Below are 22,022 nucleotides of genomic sequence, written 5' to 3' on the forward strand. Positions count from 1 at the left end.
CTGCCCGGTACTCGGTGCCCGGTGCCCGCTGCCCGGTGCCCGGTACTCGGTGCCCACTGCCCGCTGCCCGGTACTCGGTGCCCGCTGTCCCGCCAGCCGCTGCCCGGCCCCGCCCACTTCTAAACGGCCCCGCCCACAAGCCGAAGCCCCGCCCCACACCCCGCCCACAGCACTAAGCCCCGCCCCAGCCCCCGGCCCCGCCCCGTGCTGCCCGCCACCCGCGTGCACCGCCCAGCCAGGCAGCACTACGCGCTCGCGGGGCAATCCGAGCCGTGCGGGGCGGGGGGGGGGGGGGGAGAGGGGGAAACCGGAAGCCATCGATTCTCTCAGCGGTTGGTTGGGGTGGCCTGCGCGCGGCGCGCGGCGCAAGGCGGAGTGCGCGCGGCCCGGCGGCGGCGTGGGCGCAGGCGGCGCGGCGGTCGGCGCATGCGCCGTGGCCGCCCGAGGGTGTTTCCGCGCATGCGGGCGGCGCGGCCCTCCCTTTTTGCCCCTTCGCTGCAGCCGCCATGGCGCCCGTGGTGAGTCTCCGCCGGCGGCGGGCGGCCCGGCCGGTCTTCCCCCCGTCCTCCTCGCACGGGCCCTGCCGGGGCTCTTCCCGCCCCCCCCGGCCCCATCTGCCCCGGCCCGGTCCTCTCCGGCGCGGCGTGGCCCGGCCTGGGCCTGGGCCTGCGCGTGGGCCAGGGCCTTCTCCGGGCCCAGCCCGCCAAGCGTCGGGCGTGCGGCCGTGGGGGGGGGGGGGGCCCTTCCGTCCCGCCGCTGCCCCCGGCCCGAATCCTGGCCCGGGCCCCTTCCGTTCCCTCTCTCCCCCGCCTGGAGCCCGGCCCGGTCCCCTTCCCTCCAGCCCGGCGCTCGGTCTCGCCCCCTTCCCGCTGCCCCCGGGCCCGTTGCCCGGAGCCGGTCCCTCACGGCTCTCTCTTTCCCCCCGCTGCAGAAGAAGCCCGCAGCGAAAGGTGGCAAAAAAAAGAAGCAGGTGTTGAAGTTCACCCTGGACTGCACCCACCCCGTGGAGGATGGCATCATGGACGCCGCTAACTTTGTGAGTGCGGGGCCTCCCCGGGGGCGGACGTGCCGGCCCCGCTGCCCCACCGGGCCTTTCCGGGGGGGGCTGCTGGCTCCGTTCCCAACGATGTACCGGCGGCATGGCCCCGGCAGCCCCCGCCGCCCCTGCTCTCCGCTTCTGCCCCTCACCATGGCACAGCGTAAAAGTCCGCAGCGCTGGGCAGCACCCCGCAGACAAAGGGAGCCTGGGTGGCGCTGGAGGCGAGGAGGGGTTTATTGTTTTGAAACACTTTGTAGGTAAAGCGCAAGTGTTTTCCTTACCTCCTGAGCAGTGTTACTGTTTATCCCTCCTGAGGTGAGCTTTCTGTTAGGCAGCGAGGAATGGCGAGGGCAGAGCACGCTGCGTTCAGTGCTGATGAACCTGTTTTCATTCAACTGTACTCGAGAACGGGTTTGAAGCGCAGGGCTGCGGCTGAGGTGTCCTCGGAGGATCCCAACCCAGCCATCGCTTCACTGGCCGTCCCCTTGGAAGGCAGGAAATGTGTCCCTGCCTCGCTAAATGTGCAGGGCCGAGTGGGCCAGTTGGATTAGTTCTGGAAGGTGTTGGCAGGCTCAGAGCCCGCAGGAAGGTGGCTTTCCTCCGCTTCCCCTGGGTGGAACGGCACTTCCCTCTCTTCCCCAGCTCTAACAAAAAGCCGAAGTGCCGGGCACAGGCGAGCTGGGGAGGTCTCGTCCGGCCTGAGCTGGCAGCCCCGGCTAGGCAGTGGCTTTCCTCTCTTGCAGGAGCAGTTCCTGCAGGAAAGGATCAAGGTGAACGGCAAAGCAGGAAACCTGGGTGGGGGCGTGGTGACCATCGAGAGGAGCAAGAGCAAGATCACGGTCACGTCGGAGGTCCCGTTCTCAAAGAGGTGAGGCGGCATGGCAGCCCCACATCCTGGTGGTGCCGGTCGCTCACGAGGCACGTTACTGGGCTTGCGCCAAGCCGTGGGTGGCTGCTGCCGGTGCTGGGAGCCGCGGTCGGTGGCTGCTGGCGATGGTCGGCCCCCGGCGGGGGGTCACTGGTGTTCAGATGGGAGCCTGGCTGGCGGGAGGGCCTGGCAGTGAAGAGGCGTCTCGGGGCAGGAGTTGCGCCAAGACTTGCGGTTAAACGCTGTGATGCATGGTGCGGTGGCTGCTCATTCCCCAATGATCTCTGAGAGGGATGCGTGGTCGATATTCCTGCTGGGGCAGGCGGCTGGAGGGGGACACGCAGCCGAAAGGACGCCAAGTGCGGAGTTCAGGGGTTGATCCGCAGCCGGGTTCTTCCAGCCCTCGTCCTGCCGGGCTTTTGCCCACTGCCTGTCCTTTGTCTGGCTTCTGTAAGCGTGGCTTTTGCCGTGGCAGTGACAGCATGGTGAGGCAGCCAGAGGTCTGAAATGGTGGGGAGAGGAAAACCGTGTGTGGTGTTGGGGTGGTGGCCCTCTCTGAGCACCCATGTTTCAGCTGCTGCGGCTCCTCTGCGTTGGTGCCGCACCCGGCACGTCCCGGCCGCCGCTGCGGGAGCCGGCAGCGGTTACCCACTGTCCGAGCGGAGATTCGCTCCGTGTGGGTCTGAACGCGGCGCGCGGGGGCGGCCTCGGGGGGCCGGGGGGGTCCTGGCTCCATGTCGTGGGGGTGCCAGCGTCCTTCCCCGGCAGCGCCATTTCCTGGTGGAAGCTTTGCCAGGACGTGCCCGGTGGGACACGTGCCTGGCGGAGGTGGAATCCCACGGGAAGGGGGATTTGTGTCGGCCAAAGCGGGTTCGCGGGGACGACGGGCAGATCCGGGGGTGCGAAACCGCTTTGCACCGCGCTTGTCCCCGCAGGTACCTGAAGTACCTGACCAAGAAGTACCTGAAGAAGAACAACCTGCGCGACTGGCTGCGCGTGGTGGCCAACAGCAAGGAGAGCTACGAGCTGCGCTACTTCCAGATCAACCAGGACGAGGAGGAGGAGGAGGAGGAGGATTGAGCCGGCCTGCTGCCCGGCAGCCATTTTGTACAGTTTTGCTTTCCTGGAATAAACGTCGGGGAGAGTTGTTGATACCCCGCGCTGCGCTGGCGGCTGGCGGGCCCGGGGGCTGATTTTGGGGGGGGTTTGGGGCTTTTCGGGGAGCGCCGGGGAGGGGCGGGGCTGGGGGCGGGGCTGGGGCGCGGGCGCGTCACGGGGTGGGCGTGGCCCCGGCGGCCGCCATCTTGGCGCGGAGCGGCCGCGCCCGCCGCTCGGCCCCGGCGCTCGGCCCTGCTGCCGCCCGGCATGCGGGGGCCGGCGGCCGGCCGGGAGCTGCTGGACGACGCGGAGAACGAGGACGACGTCTCGGGTAGGCGGCGGGAGGGGGGGGCGGGGTGTTACCCGAGGCGCGGCCCGGCCGGGGGCAGCCGGCCTCGCCCTCCCGGCCCGGCCCCGGGGCGGGCTCCGCTGGTCGCCGCTCCTCCAGCGCAGCCCCGGTACCCCGGCGCCTCAGGAGCAGGGGGGGGGGGGGGGGCTGTCCCCGGGCAGCGGCGGCCGGAGCTGGCAGCTCTCCCAGGCCCGGGGCTTGGCCGGGCTCTCCCGCCTCAGCGCGGCTCTGCCTCCGGCTGGAGCATCGGGCTGCGCTCCCGGCCCGGGGCCTCCCCCGAGGGCCGGGTCCCCTCCTCCGCACCCCCCTCCGGCAGGACGGGCCGGGGGCTCCCGGCACTGCCCGGCTCCCGCCCCTCCCTGGGAATTCGGTGGAGCCTAAACCGGCACGGCTTGAAGTCAAACGAGAAATGGGTCTCGGCGACTCTGGAGTGTTATGACTGTATAAGCTCAGAAATTAAAAATAAAACCACTGACGTAGGCCTTAAAGAAACGCAAGGACTGGGCAGGGTGCTGGGTTTGGGGAGGTAACCGTGGCGGGAAGGTGAGAGCCTGTCTTGGGATGGGCGCCTCTGCCTGGGGTCCCTGAGCTGGCCTACGCAGCCCCACCGTGTGCCCGTGGCGCTCCCCGAGCGTGGAGCCACGGCAGAACCACCTCCCGTGAGCTGTGGCACTCGTCTTCCGTGCGAGGCCTTCCTCTCCCTCGTTTGCCTTCCATTGAATCTGTTTTAATGGGCTCTACTTGGAGATCCGAAAGGTAAAAGCCTACTGCTCCCTAATTGCCTGTAGCCCCGCATCAGTAAGAGCAGGCAGCGCCTGGGGGTGTCCCCGTGTCCCAGGAGCGGAACGCGGGCTGCCAAAACCTGGGTGTTTGTCTGCGAGTGGCCGCGAGGAGCTGGGTGGCAGAGGTGCCGGGACAGGCGCTCCTGGGCCCGACCGTGCTGGGGCTCCCTCGAGGGGCAGCAGCGGATCAGCTGCTGGTGTGGGGGCCTCCGGGTGAGGCTGTGGAGCTCCGAGTCCTCCCTCTGAGAGGATAAATGCGAATGCAGTGTCCTGTGTGCCTGTGCAATCCGTCCGTGTGAGCTGTCCGTTTTGTCCCCAGAAGAAGATGATGGGGTGCTGGAAGGACTGGATGAGTTTTTTGCAGAAGAGCAAATCACTGTGCAGAAGAAAAAGAAATCCAAGAAGCTGAAAGACAGCAAGGCTGCCAAAATCAAGAGGAGGAAGAAGGAGGTAATGCTGCATGCTCTTGTGCTGGGCTGGGGGGCTCCTCTCAGCTGTGGTGCAGAGTCAGGCTGCTCCGGGTGCTGCTGGCAGGCACCTCTCGGGTGTCTGTGCATGGAAAGGGAGGTGTTATTGGGGCGTTCCCTCGCCGAGCAAGCACTCTCCTGGCCCTGGGAGGTGAGCCAGAGTGAGAGTGGTTCTTGTCCAGCAAGGATGCTCTGGGGGGGAAATCTGTCCTACGAGTAGTTTCTGGAGAGCAGCTGGGGGGAGGAATGGCCACCGTGCATTCTGGCAGCAATGCGGCTGCCTGGGCCCTCGTCAGGGCCTTGGCTGTGGTGTGTATGTTGGCACGTGCGATGGTACCGTGTGTCCCCATTTGTTGAAGCCCTCCTGCCCAAGCTGCAGTGCAGCACCTCCTTCCTGTTGTCTCCGGGGGGAGGCACTCAATCTTTCTGCACGTCCTGTGCCGACGTGGTGTCTGGGCCTCGTGTGTCTGAGGAGGAAGATGCATACTGCTGTGTCGGGGGCACGACTGGGGCAGGGCCTGGATGTTTCTGCAGACACTGGTGTCAGCTGCGCTTGTCCAGGGTGTTTTGCAAGCGAGACAGCATAGGGGCTTCTAGGATTTGGCACATGGAAAGGCTGTTGGGTCTTCTGTAGGAAAGTAAAGATATGGTGTCATGTCCTCGAGGATCAGCCTTCCCGAGGCTGCTTTGGGGGTCTGCTGTCTGTCAGGAAGGCTGACCAGCACTGCGTGTGCTCTGCCAGGGCACCCGGCTCGGACACAGTGTGGTCCTGGAGCTGGGCTTACTGCTGCGTTGTGCCACACGGGCTCTGGCTCTCCTGTCCGCACCGGACACGAGGACAGGAGCAGACATCTTGTGTGCTGGCCCTTTCGCTGAGTAATACAAATAGACTGCTGGGGAGGAGGGGTGAAGAGTGGAGGTTCTTCAGCCCCCTTCTTTCCCAGTGACGCTGTGGCTGAGGAGAAGTCGCTCACCTGGCACAACTAAGCGCATCTCCACCCCTTCCCTTGCCAAACCAGGCTGAATGATGCCATCTCCTCCAGCCACTCCCCATGGGATTTTTAAAAACAGATTGGCTGGATGAGGTAGTGCACTGAAGTGCTTTTGCTACTAATGGTAGAGTGATGAGCTGCTGATTTAAAGAAAGCTGATTCTATCCTGCACTGTGTTGCCTACCAGCCTTTTGCAGAAGTAGTGGCCCTGAGGAGGCTTTTTTCCTTCGTGGCCATGGTGACGTTCTTCTCTTTCTGCAGACACCACAGAAAGCTGGCTCAGGCCCTCTGCCTCCCTGTGCCTCTTCATCATTGGAAGCATCTTTTTCCTATGCTGCTTTTTGGGGGGGGGGTGGGGAAGGATAAAATAAAACCCCATTGTATTTTCACCTCTGTTCATTTTCTGTCAATGCTGGCCTGCCTGAGCCCAGCAGCAATGTGTGCAGGTTGTGCCAAGACTGACTGCTGCCTTACTGAGGGTGGGGAGAAAATAACAGGCTGAACATTGAGTGCGCTTGGTTTTTTTAATTAATGCCTTGTGTGGGCAGTGTTAACGAACCTTGGTTCCGCCTGTGGGAGACTGTTCCCTCGTCGCCAGTGAGAAGATGGTGCTGTAGCTGTCGTAGGCACTGAGCAGCGCCTGGGCTGCTTTTGGGATGAGGAGGTGAGAGATGGGGGGCCTTGAATGGGGCTTCCTTTTCCTGAACTCCTTCTCAAGAGTTTTGTGGGGTAAGTGGACTTTCCCCCTGCTAGAGGAAGGTGGGAGTGAGGTTCGAGCCTGTGATGTGGGGCTAGTGCTTACGCCGTGACTGACCATAGTCCCCCGTGGTTTTGTCATTGGCGCGTGGGGTGGGAGCGCTGCCACGCCGCACTTGTGCAGGAATTCGCCTGCGTCAGCCGCAGTGGAACTCGTTCAGTTTGCGGCAATGCTGATGGAAGCCCTGGTGCAGGAATTGATGCCGCAAACCCCCAGAAAAATCTGCATAAAAGACCCAGGCTGCGGTTTGAACCTCAGCGTATGGAGATGAAGGTCCTTGTCAGAGAAGGGAGCGGAGAGGGGGAATTTCAACCTGTACTGCAGCAGTTACCATGGCAACCAATTATTCCGTGCCAAATTACAACTGTTTATAACCCCGCTGAAGCAAAGGCTCGATTTGTTCTGAACCGAGAAGGACCAGAACTCCGTAATGGCGGCCGAGCGAAGGGGCACCTCGGCAGAGCTGCCTGGGGCGCGGGGAGAAACGCCCCTCGCCGGGCGGGGCCCGGGCGCTGTCCGCGGTGCTGGAGCCGGGCCCGGGCGCTGTCCGCGGTGCTGGAGCTCCTTCCCCGCGGAGCCGGGCGCTGCCCGCCGGGCTGCCTCCCGCACACCGGCCTGAGGGCTCTGCCTGAGGGCTCCGGGTCCGGGGCGGGACGGAGGGATGCCCTAATGCACCTGTCCTCTCCCTGGCTCTCTTGGCACCGAGCGCTCCACCGGCAGGTGGTGACATTGGTTAGGGTGGTAACGTGGTTGCTGTCAGAGTTGTGCAGTGGGTCACGATCTCTCTCCCAGAAAGAAACCTAAATTAATCTGAGCGGTCTCTGCTCTAGCTCTCCCCAGCTTGGTGTAGCTAAGTCCTATGTGGGACCTATCTGAGCCTGGTCCCTCCTGACTGTGGGGAAGCAGAATGCATCTGTCAGCCATCTAGCAGGCCTAGGACCTTCTGAAGTGGTTGGCTCACCTTGCTGCGAAAGCTGCGTGTGACCAAGTCTCCACTGGAGATGGGAGGTTTCGTGTGGCTGCCCGTCTGTGAAAGTGAGGGAATTCAGCAAGGCTGACCTGACTTAATCTGCTCTCCTGCCCCTTTCAAGACTCCCTGTGCATCCACCAGGACTGTTTTGTTCATATGACAGCTGAAATCCTCCTGTAGTCCCACAGTTCCACTGCAGCACGCAGTGCCCAGCTGACCAGAAAAAGAAAACAGCAACAAAGCAAAACCCAGCACAATATCGCTCCGGTGAGCTGAAAGATTGCACATGGCTGAAGTGATCTTCTCGTCCTTTCCTTAGTTTCTTAGCTATTCACACAGTGGAAGAGGAATGTGACTTTATTTGTGTAAAGCCATAAGCAAACACAAGACAGACCATCGTACGTTACCTGTATTGTAGCAATTAAAAACATTGTCTAAATGTTTCCCGTCTGAAAATTTAGGATCTTTTAGCAGAGCAGTTAGCTGCCTCTCAGAGGAGTTGCTCTTTGGTTTACTACATAGCTATTTTTAATATGCACATTCACTTACTTGGATTGCTGTGTCCTGGTTTTCTGTTTATACCATCGCTCACCAAAACTGTACCGGAACGCTGTGGTATTGGCAGCGTCTGGGAACTTTCAGAGGAGCATGTTAGAACGTGGAGGCAGAGTAGGCATCCGTCTGCACGGCTGTGGCTCAGCATTGCTTCTCTTCCCCTCCTTGGTGAACGAGTCTTGAGGCAAAAGCACGAAGGTTCCATTCCACATACCTTGGCCTAGACAAGCTTTTCCAAAACACAGTTTTATCCGTATTGCGTGACTTTCTCTCTTTTCCAGTACTTTCGTAGGGCGCGGGCTGCCTTGTGTGAGCAGATAGCGCTCCTGGAATGGCGAGAGGGAATGGCTCTGTTTACAGGTGGGGACTTGGGGCAGAAGGTTGGCTAGGGATCGCAGAACTGCTCTGAAGGAACAGGTCCAGATAAACCAAGGGTTTCTTTCGATTTGCCTCTCCTGTGGTCAGGTGCTTCTTGCTGTTCCCAAATCTGATTTTCGTGGTGTTTTCCCCCAGCCCCCCAGTGTAACAGCAGGGTTGACCTTGGCTGGTGACAGCAGTTGCTTTGTGCCGACTGGGAGGGTTTGTTGGAGGCGGGGCAGGCCCTGCTCTTTCTTCACCGTCACTTTCCGTTTTAGGGGAGCAATGATGAAATGTCAGACAATGAAGAGGAGATTGAAGAGAAATCTGAGAGTGAAGGGAGTGACTATTCCCCCAACAAAAAGAAGAAGAAAAAACTGAAGGACAAGAAGGAGAAGAAAACAAAACGGAAAAAGAAGGATGAAGAGGAGGATGACAACGAGGATGGAGGTCTAAAGGTACCCAATTCCTTTACTCTGAGCTGGTGCTAGAGGGCGAGACCTCGGGGTGTGGCCAGATCCCTGCGAGTTACTCGTTCAGAGCCGAGCCATGTTTTCACCTTGCGCTGGTGAAGAATTTCCCTTTATAAAGCATGGCAGCGTAAGCGAAGCACTCCCCGGCGGGCTGGGGATTTGACCATGTGGCGATGTGCGCTCGCAAGTCCTCACGGTACCTTTTGCAGTGACGAAGCCGGTATGTTTTACTGTGAGGTTGGAGGCCTGGTCAGGTAGCTTGGATCTTCTGACAGATGGCAGCTTCTCAGTCTGAGGCAGCTTGCCTTCTTGGATCATCTGCCCACATCCCGCCAGTAAAAGATTCATTGTGTCTGTTCTCTGGACATGGGGACAGAGAGTGGCAGAGCAGCTCATGCTTAGGAGAAGGCGGCCTGGGGGTTTCATGAGACGCTTGTCCTGGGTTTGGCGAGGAAGACATTGCAGATGAACAACTGGGAGAGGAAAGGTGGTATTTCCCTGTTTATCTTACATGCGGACGGAAATAGAGTTTCTTGGAGATGTCAAACCTGCCAAGGGTTTGTGTTGTGTTACACGGCACAGGGAGCATTCGGATGGTGCCACGTTAATTTGCTTCTTGGAAGTGTGTGAAGCGTTAGTTTATTAAGTACTCATGCATGCTCTGTTTTTTAAATCGCAGAAACAAATCCCTGCATGTCACTGACTAGGGAGAGCGTTTGATGTGGAGCACGTGACAGACCCTGCCTTGTGCTGCTCATCTGCAGAGCCGCAGTCGTTTACGTTAATGATGTCTCTCTGTAAATCTACAGGAGCCCAAGAGCTCAGCCCAGCTGATGGAGGAATGGGGCCTTGATGACGTAGATTACGTTTTCTCAGAAGAAGATTATCATACTCTGACTAATTATAAGGCTTTCAGCCAGTTCCTCAGGTAGGAAACTGTTGGCCTGGACGGGGCCTGGTGTGGTGGTTGAGGTTTGGGCAATGCTCAGTCAAGTGGGTGGAGTTGCGAAGTAAATTCTGCGTTGCGAGCTCCTTGTTGCTTCTCCCTGCCTGGCTAAGAATGTTCCTCAGGACCTCATTTTAATTGCAGAATTGACTGGAAAACAGCTGAAAGGTTTCTCTCTCCTCTCCCTCTCTCCAAAATGCCATTTTTTTGTGTGTGCTTGTTTGAAAAGTTTAATGAGAAAAACTGAGCAACAGTAACAAATTTTTCCTTGTACTGTGAGCCGTTCAAAACATGACAGGTATTTCAGGGAAAGACAATCTCTGAGGAAGTTTAGGTCTGCCCCCTTTTGTGTATGTACTTGTTTAAGAAGGCTCTGGCTGCTGCTGCCTTGCCAGCAGAGCTAGTGCCAGCGGGCCACAGCAACTTGCTGCTAGGAAGCATGTGTCAGCGGTACATCTCTTGGGCTGAAGTACTAGCACACGATGAACCGGAGCAGATGCGCAGCGAAGCGTTCCTGTTAACCCGTGGATTTCCATCTCCCCTGCCCTGCAGGCCTCTGATCGCCAAGAAGAACCCCAAGATCCCCATGTCCAAGATGATGACTGTGCTCGGCGCCAAGTGGCGAGAGTTCAGTGCCAACAACCCGTTCAAGGGCAGCTCGGCAGCAGCAGCAGCAGCGGCCGTTGCTGCAGCTGTGGAGACCGTCGCCGTTGCCCCGCCACTTGCCGCCAGCCCCCAGCAGTCTGCCTTGCCCACCGTCATCAGGAAGGCCAAGACCAAGGAGGGCAAGGGTAGGTGCCAACCGCGGTGGTCTGGGCGGAGGGGCCACTCTCACTGGTGGTGTACTGCCTGCCTGTCGGGCCTGCAGCACTACCCAGCTGCATCTTCGGGCTGGCAAAGGTGGGAAAGCATCTTCAGCAAACCGGGGAGGTGAAGGCGGTGCCGGAGGTGTGGCTGCAGCTCCAGTTTCCCTTGCGGAAGTCCTAGAGGGGCTGTGGTTTGTGAACAGTGGCAGATCACCCTGGTGGCCTCTGGACTTTTGGCAGTTGGGGGCAATTAATGCTCGACTTCATTCTTGTATCTTAAATAAGTGATTGGGCCATGTATTTCTGTGCTGTCTTCTCTCCTGGGGGATTCTGCAGGGTTGTAAAGCCCCCCAGAAACCAGCGGTATCCTCAGGGTCCGGTGTCCGAGCTGAAGAGGATTTGTAGGTTAGCAAGGCCAGGGCAGAGGTGTGTTGGCAGAGCAATATGGTCTGGCCAAACGTGCGCCGTTTGGCAGCGGAGCCGGGTGCTTGGACTCTGGGATGGCAAGGAGTTCAGTGATGGAAGGGCACTGGCAGTAAGGCTGCAGCTCTTTTTCAGAATAAAGGATTTATTCTCCCGGCAGTTGGGTGGAAGGTGACTGACTTCAAAGCCCACTTGCAAGGAGTGAACCAACCGTATAAATCTGCAGTAGCTCCTCTGGAAGTAGTCTGATTTGTATTGAAAGGGGTCTCCTGCTGTAAACATTTTCCTATTTCTAACAGCAGGTGGGTACTGCTTTCCCCACGGTTGGAAGGGGCCGTGTGAATCGCTGTAGAAGCTGGGCAGTAGTGGAAAGGGAGGGATAGCCCTTTGTTTGTGCTGTGTTCCTCCTCGGGAAGGTTTCTGCTCCACTTGTGCAGTCGTCAATTCCTGATGCCTCGAGAGGTTTTGAACAAGCGGCTTGGAGCTGGCAGCTGACCAAGGGTGGGCTCAGCGCAGCAGTCCTGCCTCTCCATGGCCGCCTCTTTTCTCCCCGCCTAACAGCCCCCCAAGTCCCTATTTGGGGGGTGTTCGCAGCCCTGTGTCCTTGAGCTGTGGTCCTTCTCCTGCATCCCAGGGCAGATGCTTTCCTCCTCTGATTCTTTGCAAGTGCCGGGTCCGGGCTTGCAGCCTTTTGCCCCAAAGGATGTGCTGTGTGGATGGTGGTAGCTGCTGCTCTGCTCCCTGGGGTGCCCAGTGCTCTCTCATCTTCCCTGTAAATCCTGGGGTTGGGAGTGATTTGGGGGACAGCTGTTTGTAGAGTACCAAACAAGCCTTCTGTTTCTCCAGGTCCAGGTGTGCGGAAGAAAATCAAAGGCTCCAAAGATGGGAAGAAGAAGGGCAAGGGGAAAAAGATGGCAGGCTTGAAATTCCGGTTTGGAGGAATCCCCAGCAAAAGGAAAAAGGGCTCCTCTGTAAGTGTGTGCCGCCTCTTTCTGTGGAGGGCCTTGGGTGCGGGGGTTGCAGCGGGGAAATGCCAGGACAAGCCCTCCCCTGGAAGCGTCCCTCGTGTCACAGCCTCATTCGTGTCCCTCTGCGATGCACCTCTCCAATCTGCACGTTCGTTCATCCCTTTGATATAGAGCTGTGTCCAGGCTCAGACTTGTAAAGACATCATGTCTGGGCACAATTTCTGCTAAAATCATATAACCACATTTACCTTTAGTAATGAGGTTGGTAATGCCATCATTTCAGATTTCATTTGCAAAGGAATTCTTCAGGGCTTGCGCTCCAACCGAACTGTACGTCAAAGAGCATTATTGACTGCTTTAATTACGTTAGCATAGCCTGCCTCCAGGCATCTGTGATCCCGCAGCATAGCCCAGGGGTACCGGAGCTTCCCAGTAAGAGCACGGCAACAGGGCTCTGCTGCAGTCTGTGTGCCGTGGTCTTGTCAGCACGCGAATATCAGGCGTGTTTTAAAGAACAGCAGAGCATTTTAAAGAATAAGTCTCTTAAATAACTATTGAATAGAGGTGGAACTCTTGTAGGCCTTGATAATACTGTTGATCAAAATCCCATTAGTTCACCCTTACTTGGAGCTCACTGAGTCTCTAGCTCTAGTTGACATAACACAACCTGTTTGTAAATACCTTTGTGCGTCAGAGGCTGAAGCAAAAGGAGCCACGTGAGGCAGCCGCTCGCTGCTGCATTTCTTCAGTCGCTCATCGCGAAAAATTCATCCTGTCTCCGGGTGCACTCTCGATCTGTGCATTCACCTTTCTGAGAGTTACAAAGAGGCTCCTGCAGCTGGAGCGCTAAGCACCTGATTAACAGTGTGCAAATCGGGGATTTGCTTGCCTAAGTCTCCAGAATAAGACTTCAGACGTGTTGTTATGTTTTGACGCCATTGAATGTTGGGCCTGTTTAACTCCTTTCACGTTATAAGGAAGGTCAGGCATGAATGCCTATGTGCACACGCACAGCCGGGCCGACACAAGCTGAAATGGGTGTCGAGAGAGGGAGCAAAGTTCTGCCAAGTAGAGGAGAAGGGGTTCCCTGACTGCACGGGGGTGGGAGCAGGCGGTCGTCCCCCCACATGTCTGTCTTCTGGGTGTCTGCACCCAGGATGACGTTGTCACAGCAGCGGGCTCCTGCGGCTGGCTGATGCCTGCGAGATGCTGAGCCTTTCCCAACGTGCCTGGCCAGCTGCACCACGCGATATCTCCGCACTCTGTGCTGGCAGGGACGGCAGGCTGCAGGGAAAACCCAGAGCCCACCTCTTGTCTGGGAGGCTGAGCAGGGACTTGACATGTTGATTTATGTATTTGAAATGCGCTCTGAGATTTGCTCGGTGATTGCACGTTGACGGTGCTGTGAACTGGACGAGCTGTGCCGGTGCTGTGCTGAGCACCGCAAGGTAATTGCCTTCAGGCTCTAGTGATAGTCCGGACCACGCTGATTGATTGCGTGGCTGGGACGTCGATCTGATCGAGGAGATTTCCCTGCTTCCTAATGCCTCATGACACCCTCCTATGAACCCCGTCTGTTGGTGCCAGGAGTGCGCTTGCCCTGCCACCGTCCCTGCTGCGCTGGCTAGGGTATTGATGTGCACAGGAGGGCGCCTGGAAGAGCTCAGCTGCTGGTCCATGATCCCACAGGGGTTGATGTGGGTCTTTGGGGGCTTGTTCTCTGGGAGCGGCTGCTGGGATGCCAGCGCTCGGACTGTGTGTGTGCGCTTTGGTTTTCCCCTCTGCAGAGCGAAGAGGAGGAACGGGAGGAATCCGACTTTGACAGCGCCAGTATCAACAGCTCCTCAGTGCGCTCCGAGTGCTCGGCTGGCCTGGGGAAGAGAGGGAAGAGGAGGAGAAAGAAAAAGAGGAGTAGGCCATCCTTTGTATTCTGTTCCTGTTGTTTGGATTTCCCTCTTCAGATGGTGTTTTCTGGCCTCGGCAGCTCCATCCAGGCCGTGTCTGGTGCTGGCTCGGTGGCAGAGGATGTGCTTGTGCTTGTCTGTGTGTATGGAGTGCGAGGTGCTTTCCTGGTGTCCAGGCCCTGCTGCTGGTGGGCTCGTACCTGCGAGAAGGCAGCGAGCGGATCCCGCCGTGGGGCGCTGGCTCACCCCCGCAGTGCCGGTGGCGGCCGAGCAGCCCGTCGGCGGGGCTTTTCCGTCAATCTGCAGCTTTCCCTCTGGGCTCCTCTCCAGCCATCAGCCGCCACCTGGGGCGAGTCAGCTCTGTGTCGCCTCTCGGAGTTGCTTTGGGAGCACCGTGGTTGCGGTGCTCTGCCCTGCCGCGGTGCCGTGGCTCGCAAAGCCCGCCTGCCCTGTCTCGCTGCCTGCTCGCAGCGCCAGGTGCCTGGGGCGGCTGAGCCCCTGCCTGGCCCAGGACCCTGCCTGTGCTTTGGGCACCGGGGTGCGTCGCAGGCAGCGTGGGCAGCTGGCACCTTGCCTCACGTGTGATCCTGCCAGGATCTGTGCTCTAGCAGCAAAGTCCCAGAATTTGTGGGCAGCAATGTGGGGCTTCCAGGGAAGTGACTTTCTGAGGAGCAGCCCCTGGAGAGACAGGGCTTGTGGTGAGCTTCCAGTGGAGTAGGGCTGGCTGCAGGCGAGAAAGCGTTAAGACAAGGGGTGTTTTGTTTGCACGAGGTGTGCGATCAGGCAACGGGCAGGTGGTAGGTCTGTGGTAGTGATGTAGGAAGAGGGAGGCACGCAAACAGTGGTGCAAAGCATCTGTCGAGGTCTCCCAGCGGCTGTGTGGCCAAGTTGTGTGCGTATTCCTTCATCCCGTCCCTCACGGAGGGCTGCGGGTGGATTCTGCACGATGGCACATCCATTGCGGTGCTGCCGTTGAGAGCAGCCCCCCGTGCCGAGCTGCCCCAAGCCTGGGTCTGGCTCTGAGTGCTAACGGGGAGTGCTGGGGTGCGGTGCTGCCCTGCCTGGCTTCCCAGTGCCAGCCTGCCTGGCATCCCACGCCGTCTCTGCCTCCAGTGCCACTGCGGGACGCGTGCTGCTTTTCTGCCTTGTGTCCTCATTTGGGATGAGATGCTTCAGATCCAGGCACGTCCTTTGGCTTCTTAGCTTTGCTGATGGGTTTTTGCTTCTGAGAAATGGAAGGGCGGCATCTGGGCTGGGGGACAGTTAGGGCATGATGCTGGCCAGCCTCCCTGATGGTTGATGAGACAAGGCTGGCTGGCTGGCTCCTTGTCTCCCGTGTGAAGGGCATCGCTTCTCCTCCCGGCTTGTTGCCGTGCAAGGGCCCTCGTGCCGGAGCTAGGCAGCTCCTGCCGCATGCTGGAGGAGCAGAAGGTTGGAGGTCTGCGCCGGGAGTTTGTGGCAGAGCTGGGAATTGAGAGGACCCGTGCCGGCACTTGTCCCTCCCTTCCTCTTCCCATCTGTGCCGAGTTCAGAGAGCTCCTGCCTCTGCGCCAGTGAGCACCCAGGAAGAGCAGAGTAGTCCCAGGAGAGGAGGAGTCGTCCTCCTCCTCCTCGGCCGTGTCACCCTTGCATGGTGCGTTTGCAGTTGGTGGCGCTGGTACCTGGGGAGGTTTCTCTGACTGGCCTCCCTTGCAACCTCTCCAGGTTCTGGCATTCTCCATTGAGAGCCTGAAGGAACCAAAGGATGATACAGTGTGGAGAGAGAAAGAGAGACAGAGGTGAGATGATGCTGTGCAAAGATGAACTGTGGTGCTGAGGGACAGAGAGGTAGGGGGATGTAACAGGAGGGGTCCGAGGCGAAACGCTTTCCTTATTTCCTTAACTCTGTCGTAGAGGAGCAAGCGTCCTGTGCCCTCCCGGGAGAGCTGGCGGCTCTGCCGTCCCTCTGACTGTACATCTGTCCCTTGCTTGCAGTCGAAGAAGGGGACGGCTACGAGACGGACCACCAGGACTACTGCGAGGTGTGCCAGCAGGGAGGGGAAATCATCCTGTGTGACACCTGCCCCCGTGCCTACCACCTTGTCTGCCTGGACCCCGAGCTGGAGAAGGCCCCCGAGGGCAAGTGGAGCTGCCCCCACTGCGTGAGTGGGGTCGGGGCCCTGTGGGTGCGGGCGGGCAGGCAGCTGGCGGAAACCCCCGGCGTTATGCTGGCTGCACTTCCCCAGGAGAAGGAGGGCATCCAGTGGGAGCCAAAGGAGGAGGAGGAGGAGGAAGAGGAAGGTGGTGAGGAGGAGGAGGACGACCACATGGAGTTCTGCCGGGTCTGTAAGGACGGAGGGGAGCTGCTGTGCTGCGACACCTGCCCGTCCTCCTACCATCTCCACTGCCTGAACCCGCCGCTGCCAGAAATACCAAACGGTGAATGGCTCTGCCCTCGCTGTACAGTGAGTGTTACCAGCATTCCTCACCGCATCCCTGCTCCCACACCCCCCGGCCTGGGAGCGGCTCTCCTGGCTGCCACTGCCCCTCACCCTGTCCCCGTGCCCTGCCGCAGGGCTGCTGTCCTGCCCCCTGCCATGGATCCCCTCCCGGAGGAGCATCGCTGCCGGTCGCGTGCGCCCGAGGGCTCTGGACGGCTCTGCCGCCTGCGCGCTCTGCCCGTGGGGATTGCTGGCTGGTGGCTTCCCTGCCAGTTCGCGGATGGGATGTCAGGCCCCCTTCGATGCACGGCCTCTAGAGGGGCCTTTCTTGCCTGGCGGCAAGACCCGTCCCTGCGGGGCACGCAGCAGTGTCGCGGCCGCCCCACGCACCCTCACTGCCTCCTGTCTGTCTGCCCCGCTAGAAATAGTGATGGAGTAGCTCTGTCCGGGGCCTGGGCATCGCTCTGCTTGCGCCCAGGTGAAGTGGTGGTGTTTGCGGGGTGAGCTAGACGCAGCCACGGTCTGGGACCGTTGAGGTCACCTGGTTTGCTATGCTCGGCTCCCCGCAGCCGGGGTGAACCCATGGTTGGTCACTCTCCGCCCTGGGCTTTCCCTCTGGCAGCAGCTTTCGGCACAGGGGCGCTCCCCGGAGCCCTGGCCACGCTCTCCCTGCCCTGCCTGGATGGCTGCTGTCCGCTTGGCGTTGCGAGACCCCTTCTGCCCTCCTCCCCGTGGTCCCTGACAGGGGCTCCCCTTAAACTCTGCACTCCTGCCTGTTTGCTTTTTTTATCCCCAGTGCCCTCCCCTGAAGGGCAAAGTCCAGCGCATCCTGCACTGGGCCTGGAAAGAGCCGCCGGCCGCCCCTCTCCCGCCTGTGCTGCCCACCCCGGACGCGGAGCTGGCTCTGCCCCCGCCAAAGGTGCTGGAGGGGATCCCGGAGCGCGAGTTCTTCGTGAAGTGGGCAGGCCTCTCCTACTGGCACTGCTCCTGGGTCAAGGAGCTGCAGGTGAGCCAGCGCGGTGGTGCCGTGCCCCTGCCAGGTGCCTGCCTCTGCTGCCCGTGGGCTGAGCGTGGCTCCCTCCTGCCGCAGCTGGAGCTCTACCACACCGTGATGTACCGCAACTACCAACGGAAGAACGACATGGACGAGCCGCCGGCCTTCGACTACGGTTCTGGGGATGAGGACAGCCAGAGGGAGAAGCGGAAGAACAAAGACCCGCAGTATGCCAAGATGGAGGAGCGGTTCTACCGCTACGGCATCAAGCCCGAGTGGATGATGATCCACCGCATCCTGAACCACAGGTGAGGAGCCGTGTGCGGATGGGTGCATGAGTGGGCCGTGGAAAGAGAAAGGCACGTGCCAGGGTGCCTGAGCCCCTGGTAGTGCTGGCACCAAGCGATGCTGTTGCAAGCCAGGGAGGAAACGGCAAGGGTGAGCCCTGCCACCTCCCCGGGACCCCTGTGACTTCTGGAGATGAAGCTTTGAGCCACGGGTCGGTGATCTCTGCGGATTTTCTCTTCATGCGCAGCTCTCACGCGGATGGTTTACGCTGTTAGCTGAGCCTCTGGGACTGCCTGCTGCGGGATTTCTGTGCTCAGCTGAGTTCTGCCCCCAAGGCCGGGGCGTTCTTGCCATCCTTCTGCAAAGCCAAAGTCTCGGGCTGGTGGAATTTCAGCTGCTGGCTTGTTTCGAGGTCTCTGTTGCCTTGGAGGTTTGCTCCTGAGGTGAAGCCAGGGCCAGAAGTGAATCCATACGTTATTTTCATTTCTGCTATGTTGCACGTTAAAAATAGCGACAGTATATTTTCCCAAAGGTGGACGCAGAGTTGTTCTGTTCTCCCAGCCGTATTGTTTGGGTCCCTGTTACAGCCTAATCGTTCTGTAAATGTCTGCCGCAGCCCGATAGGGACCGTGCCCTGGGAGAGGAGTTTGGGCAGGTGCCTGACTCCCTTGCGCAGCCCTGACATTGCATTTCCTTTCTGTGGAAGAAATTTCCTGCATATGAAACATGCTGTGCAGATGGTTTTTTATGTTGAGCAGCTAGAGACACCTTCTTGTTGAATTTCTATGTTTCAAGCGGCAACTTGAAATTTCAAGCGGTAACTCTGCTCGAAGGCTGCTTGGCAGAAAATAAATAAAGCTGCCTGGCTAATTTTCATGTGAGCTTTACATTGTCTGCTAATAAGGCAAGAGTTTGTTCCCTGTAGGCATATAATCAGACTCGGTAGTATGCTTATTCGTTTTTCAGCGTAAGCAAAACTTCATAGAGCAGCGAACGCTGCAGGAGAAAGAGGGTGAGCGCTGGTATTCATCCAGTCCTGGTAAAACAGGAATATGAGGTTGTTTGGTGGAATGGAAGAGCAACCTTTAAAGCTTAACGATTTAACACGTGCTGCAGATTAATAGGCATTTCTGCTGGAAAGTGTCGATACTTTATGTTTTTCTGCCTCTGCTTGGATGTCGTGGTCTGGAGGTAAAAGCAGAGGATGAAGCACCCGGTTTTGCAGACCCAGGGTTTGGTTAGCTGCTTCCCGGTGGCCGAGTGCCATTTCACCAATCGGGTTTTCGTGCCTTGCGTTACAGCTTTGATAAAAAGGGAGACATCCATTACCTGATCAAGTGGAAAGACCTGCCCTATGACCAGTGCACGTGGGAGATCGACGAGATAGACATCCCGTACTACGAAAACCTCAAGCACCTTTACTGGAACCACAGGTAGGGGCCAGCCGGGCGGTGGGGCCGCAGCCTGGGCGAGCCAGGCAGAGCTGGGGCAGCCTGCGCGGGTGTTTGGGACCACCGGGCACTCGTAGGTGCCCCCCTTTTGACCATACTGGCAGCAGTCGCAGGGACCTCTCTTCGGAGAGCAGTGGCTGGGCACCTCCAGAAAGCTGGGCCTCCTGAAACGCGGGTTCAGGGCTGCTGGAAATCCTGCCTACCTGCTGCTTTCCAGCCCGTGCTCCCCTTCCCCTGTGTTTATACTGCCCTGGTGTTCACGGTCTCGCTGCGCTTCAGGGCGGCTCCGTGGCGCTGCTGCCTGTCCGCTTTGGGGGAGAACCACAATGTTCCGATGAGATTCCTATTCTCCATTTTGGATGATGTTGCGCAGACTGTTGGGAGGGGAAAATTAACTCTCCATGAGTGCCCCTGCTAACTGGGCCAGAAAAGCTCCCGTGGGGAGAGAGGCGGTGGAGTTTGAGAAGCGTGTCTGTCCCTCGGCTCGGGGACTGGGAGAGGAATGCCCGCCTGCCTTTTCCTGATGCGCGGTGGCTGTTGCAGGGAGCTGATGCTGGGGGAGGACACGCGCCCTCTGAAGAAGCTGAACAAGAAAGGGAAGAAGCTGAAAGAGGAGAAGCTGGAAAAGCCTCCCGAAACGCCTCTCGTGGATGTGAGTAGGAGCGGCGGGGGCAGCACTGCAGTCGTGAGCCCAGAGAGGGAGGGCTGTCTGGCCACCCTATCCTGCTACACTTTTCTCCTCTAGTTCCTTCCTGGTTTTTCTTTTTTCATTCAAAGCTCTGGGCTGGCTTCACTGTGAGGAGCCTGAGGGCTGTGCTGTGCTGGGGACCGTGTCTGCAGCTCTTTTGGGGCTGTTCGGTGTCACAGGGCTGAAGAGGGTTGTGCTTGGCCACAGAGAAAGCAGGGGGAGTTGGTTCTCACTGCTTTGCCTCAGGACACTCTCTCTCCAGCCCACAGTGAAGTTCGACAAGCAGCCGTGGTACATCGACGCCACGGGAGGCACGCTCCATCCTTACCAGCTGGAAGGGCTGAACTGGCTGAGATTTTCCTGGGCCCAAGGGACGGATACAATCCTGGCTGACGAGATGGGGCTGGGGAAGACGGTGCAGACTATTGTGTTCTTGTATTCCCTCTACAAGGAGGTGAGTGGAGCATCCAGCAGTCCCCGAGGTGGCTGGGAGCTGCTCGGTATGGGGAGAACAGCTTGGACTTTGTCTCCCTGGGCAGGGCCACTCGAAAGGGCCGTATCTGGTCAGCGCTCCTCTCTCCACCATCATCAACTGGGAACGCGAGTTTGAGATGTGGGCACCCGACTTCTATGTCGTGACCTACACAGGGGACAAAGAAAGCCGGTCGGTCATCCGGGAAAACGAGTTTTCTTTTGAAGACAATGCCATCCGGAGTGGGAAGAAGGTCTTCCGTATGAAGGTGGGAGCTAAGTCTGTGCCCTGCCCAGTACTTAACCATCAGCAAGAAGGGGAGAGAGCAGAATTTGACCCAGAGAGGGAGGTTGGTTTGGTCCCTAAGCGGGTGTTTTCCAAAGAGGGAAGCTGGCGCTGTTTACAAATGCAGGAGATCTGTGATGAGCTTCCAAGGTTTCTGCCAGACCCTTTCCTGTTTCTGTAGTCCCCTGCTTGGTTCTGACATGCAGATGGGTATAGATTTTCTGCGGGCACGACTCGTGCCTCGGCCCTGCTGCTGGTGCTGTGTAGTGCAGTGCAGGCAGCCCCTCCCTCCTTGGGTCATACAGCAGCAGCAAAGGTGGAGGCCGCCCCGTTCCCTGCTCTCCTATCCTGGCTTTTCTCTCCCTCTGCTTTTCCAGAAGGAAGCCCAGATCAAGTTTCATGTCCTGCTCACCTCCTACGAGCTGATCACTATTGACCAGGCGGTGCTGGGCTCCATAGAGTGGGCTTGTCTGGTGGTGGATGAAGCGCACAGGCTGAAGAACAACCAGTCCAAAGTAGGTAGCAGACGTTTGTGAGTTATTTTTGTGGTGCAGCCGATGCCACAAAGATCCAACACCCCAGCACAGGCAGCGTGCTGCACTGTGCCTTCCTCCCCAGGAGTCGAAAGATGTCCTCACCCCGCACAGGCTCTGCCTGGGGCCCGTGTTTCGGTGAATTTGCTCCCTTTAGCATCCTCTGGCATTAAAAGTCCGTCAGCAGTGGAAGGGGGGGCAGCCTGGCTGCCTGCCTGGCAGCGTGACAGTCCTTGGATGGGCTGTGGTGGAAAGGAGTCAATCCCTCTTCTTCCTCTCCCCTTTACCTGAGGCGAAGCGTAGGCTCCGGCCCCTGGGACCTACGTGCAATCCCCAGCACAGGAGGAGGCAGGCGGTGTGACCCCTGGACGTTCGGGATTGCTGCCCATGCCCGATGGGGATGGCCCGGAGCAGGACGTGCAAGCTGCAGTCCGCTCTGTGTGCCCGGCGGGGGGGAGAGGTCACCGCCGAGGCTCCGTGGGTGCAACCTGCAGAGTCCCCAGGTAACTAATCGGCTCCTCTGAGCAATTTTCACCTAACCTCATTTCTTTTCCCAGTTCTTTAGAGTATTGAATAGCTACAAAATTGATTACAAGCTGCTGCTCACCGGGACTCCGCTGCAGAACAACCTGGAAGAGCTTTTCCACCTGCTCAATTTCCTGACTCCCGAGAGGTTTAAGTAAGTTGCACTAGTTCGGTCCCCGAAAAGGGAGAGGAGAGCAGCTGGGAGCCGGTCTCTGGGGTGGCTCAGCAGAGGTTTTCCAGTTCCCCGGGGCTCCTGTCTGTGCAGGGGTGCCTGGATCCAGTAACTGCTGTGCCACTGTCACTGGTCGGTGCCGGCAGGCAGATGGCAAAGCCTGTCGTCCCGGGGTTTGTCCTAACAGCTACACGCACGTTTTCTGTAAACTCGAATTTTATTCCCATGGACTACTGCTTTTTGGGTCCTGTGGGTAGGTATTGCCTTGTTATCGGTCAGGAGATCTGTGAGTGAGGAACCGAAACCTGCCTTCTCCTCCCTCTCTGAGGAGGCAGAGGTACTTCAGGGAACTTGTTCAGACCTCCCGTTAGCGCGAATTTCCCCTTAGCAATCAGCGCGGCTCCTCGGTCTGGCTTTCGCTCTGCTGGGATACAGGCACG

General features: G+C 58.8%; 2 protein-coding genes across 8 annotated transcripts in view; both read left to right on the plus strand.

The window, feature by feature from the left end:
- Nucleotides 1–360: 360 nt before the first annotated feature.
- Nucleotides 361–3,061, plus strand: RPL22 (ribosomal protein L22). The gene is made up of 4 exons (XM_075773589.1): nucleotides 361–518; nucleotides 932–1,036; nucleotides 1,783–1,907; nucleotides 2,843–3,061. The coding sequence occupies exons 1-4, from the start codon at nucleotides 507–509 to the stop codon at nucleotides 2,985–2,987; spliced, it is 387 nt and encodes a 128-aa protein (XP_075629704.1). The 5' UTR covers nucleotides 361–506; the 3' UTR covers nucleotides 2,988–3,061.
- A 71-nt stretch (nucleotides 3,062–3,132) lies between these two features.
- Nucleotides 3,133–22,022, plus strand: part of CHD5 (chromodomain helicase DNA binding protein 5) — a 30,791-nt gene continuing 11,901 nt past the window's right edge. For 4 of the 7 annotated variants that reach the window (XM_075773575.1, XM_075773576.1, XM_075773579.1 and 1 more), the window contains exons 1-17: nucleotides 3,133–3,336; nucleotides 4,456–4,586; nucleotides 8,513–8,692; nucleotides 9,517–9,635; nucleotides 10,206–10,444; nucleotides 11,729–11,853; nucleotides 13,638–13,761; nucleotides 15,729–15,895; nucleotides 15,980–16,198; nucleotides 16,971–17,180; nucleotides 17,265–17,476; nucleotides 18,758–18,889; nucleotides 19,451–19,559; nucleotides 19,858–20,049; nucleotides 20,135–20,335; nucleotides 20,730–20,867; nucleotides 21,443–21,564. In XM_075773575.1, coding sequence (XP_075629690.1) covers nucleotides 3,273–3,336; nucleotides 4,456–4,586; nucleotides 8,513–8,692; nucleotides 9,517–9,635; nucleotides 10,206–10,444; nucleotides 11,729–11,853; nucleotides 13,638–13,761; nucleotides 15,729–15,895; nucleotides 15,980–16,198; nucleotides 16,971–17,180; nucleotides 17,265–17,476; nucleotides 18,758–18,889; nucleotides 19,451–19,559; nucleotides 19,858–20,049; nucleotides 20,135–20,335; nucleotides 20,730–20,867; nucleotides 21,443–21,564 — 2,684 coding nt within the window. In that variant the 5' untranslated portion in view covers nucleotides 3,133–3,272. Of the gene's footprint in view, nucleotides 3,337–4,455; nucleotides 4,587–8,512; nucleotides 8,693–9,516; nucleotides 9,636–10,205; nucleotides 10,445–11,728; nucleotides 11,854–13,637; nucleotides 13,762–15,458; nucleotides 15,533–15,728; nucleotides 15,896–15,979; nucleotides 16,199–16,970; nucleotides 17,181–17,264; nucleotides 17,477–18,757; nucleotides 18,890–19,450; nucleotides 19,560–19,857; nucleotides 20,050–20,134; nucleotides 20,336–20,729; nucleotides 20,868–21,442; nucleotides 21,565–22,022 lie in introns of those variants that run through there. The other 3 variants (XM_075773578.1, XM_075773577.1, XM_075773582.1) reach the window with 3 other exon arrangements.

This window comes from Balearica regulorum, chromosome 21, assembly GCF_011004875.1.
Source record: "Balearica regulorum gibbericeps isolate bBalReg1 chromosome 21, bBalReg1.pri, whole genome shotgun sequence".
Taxonomy (NCBI): Eukaryota; Metazoa; Chordata; class Aves; order Gruiformes; family Gruidae; genus Balearica; species Balearica regulorum.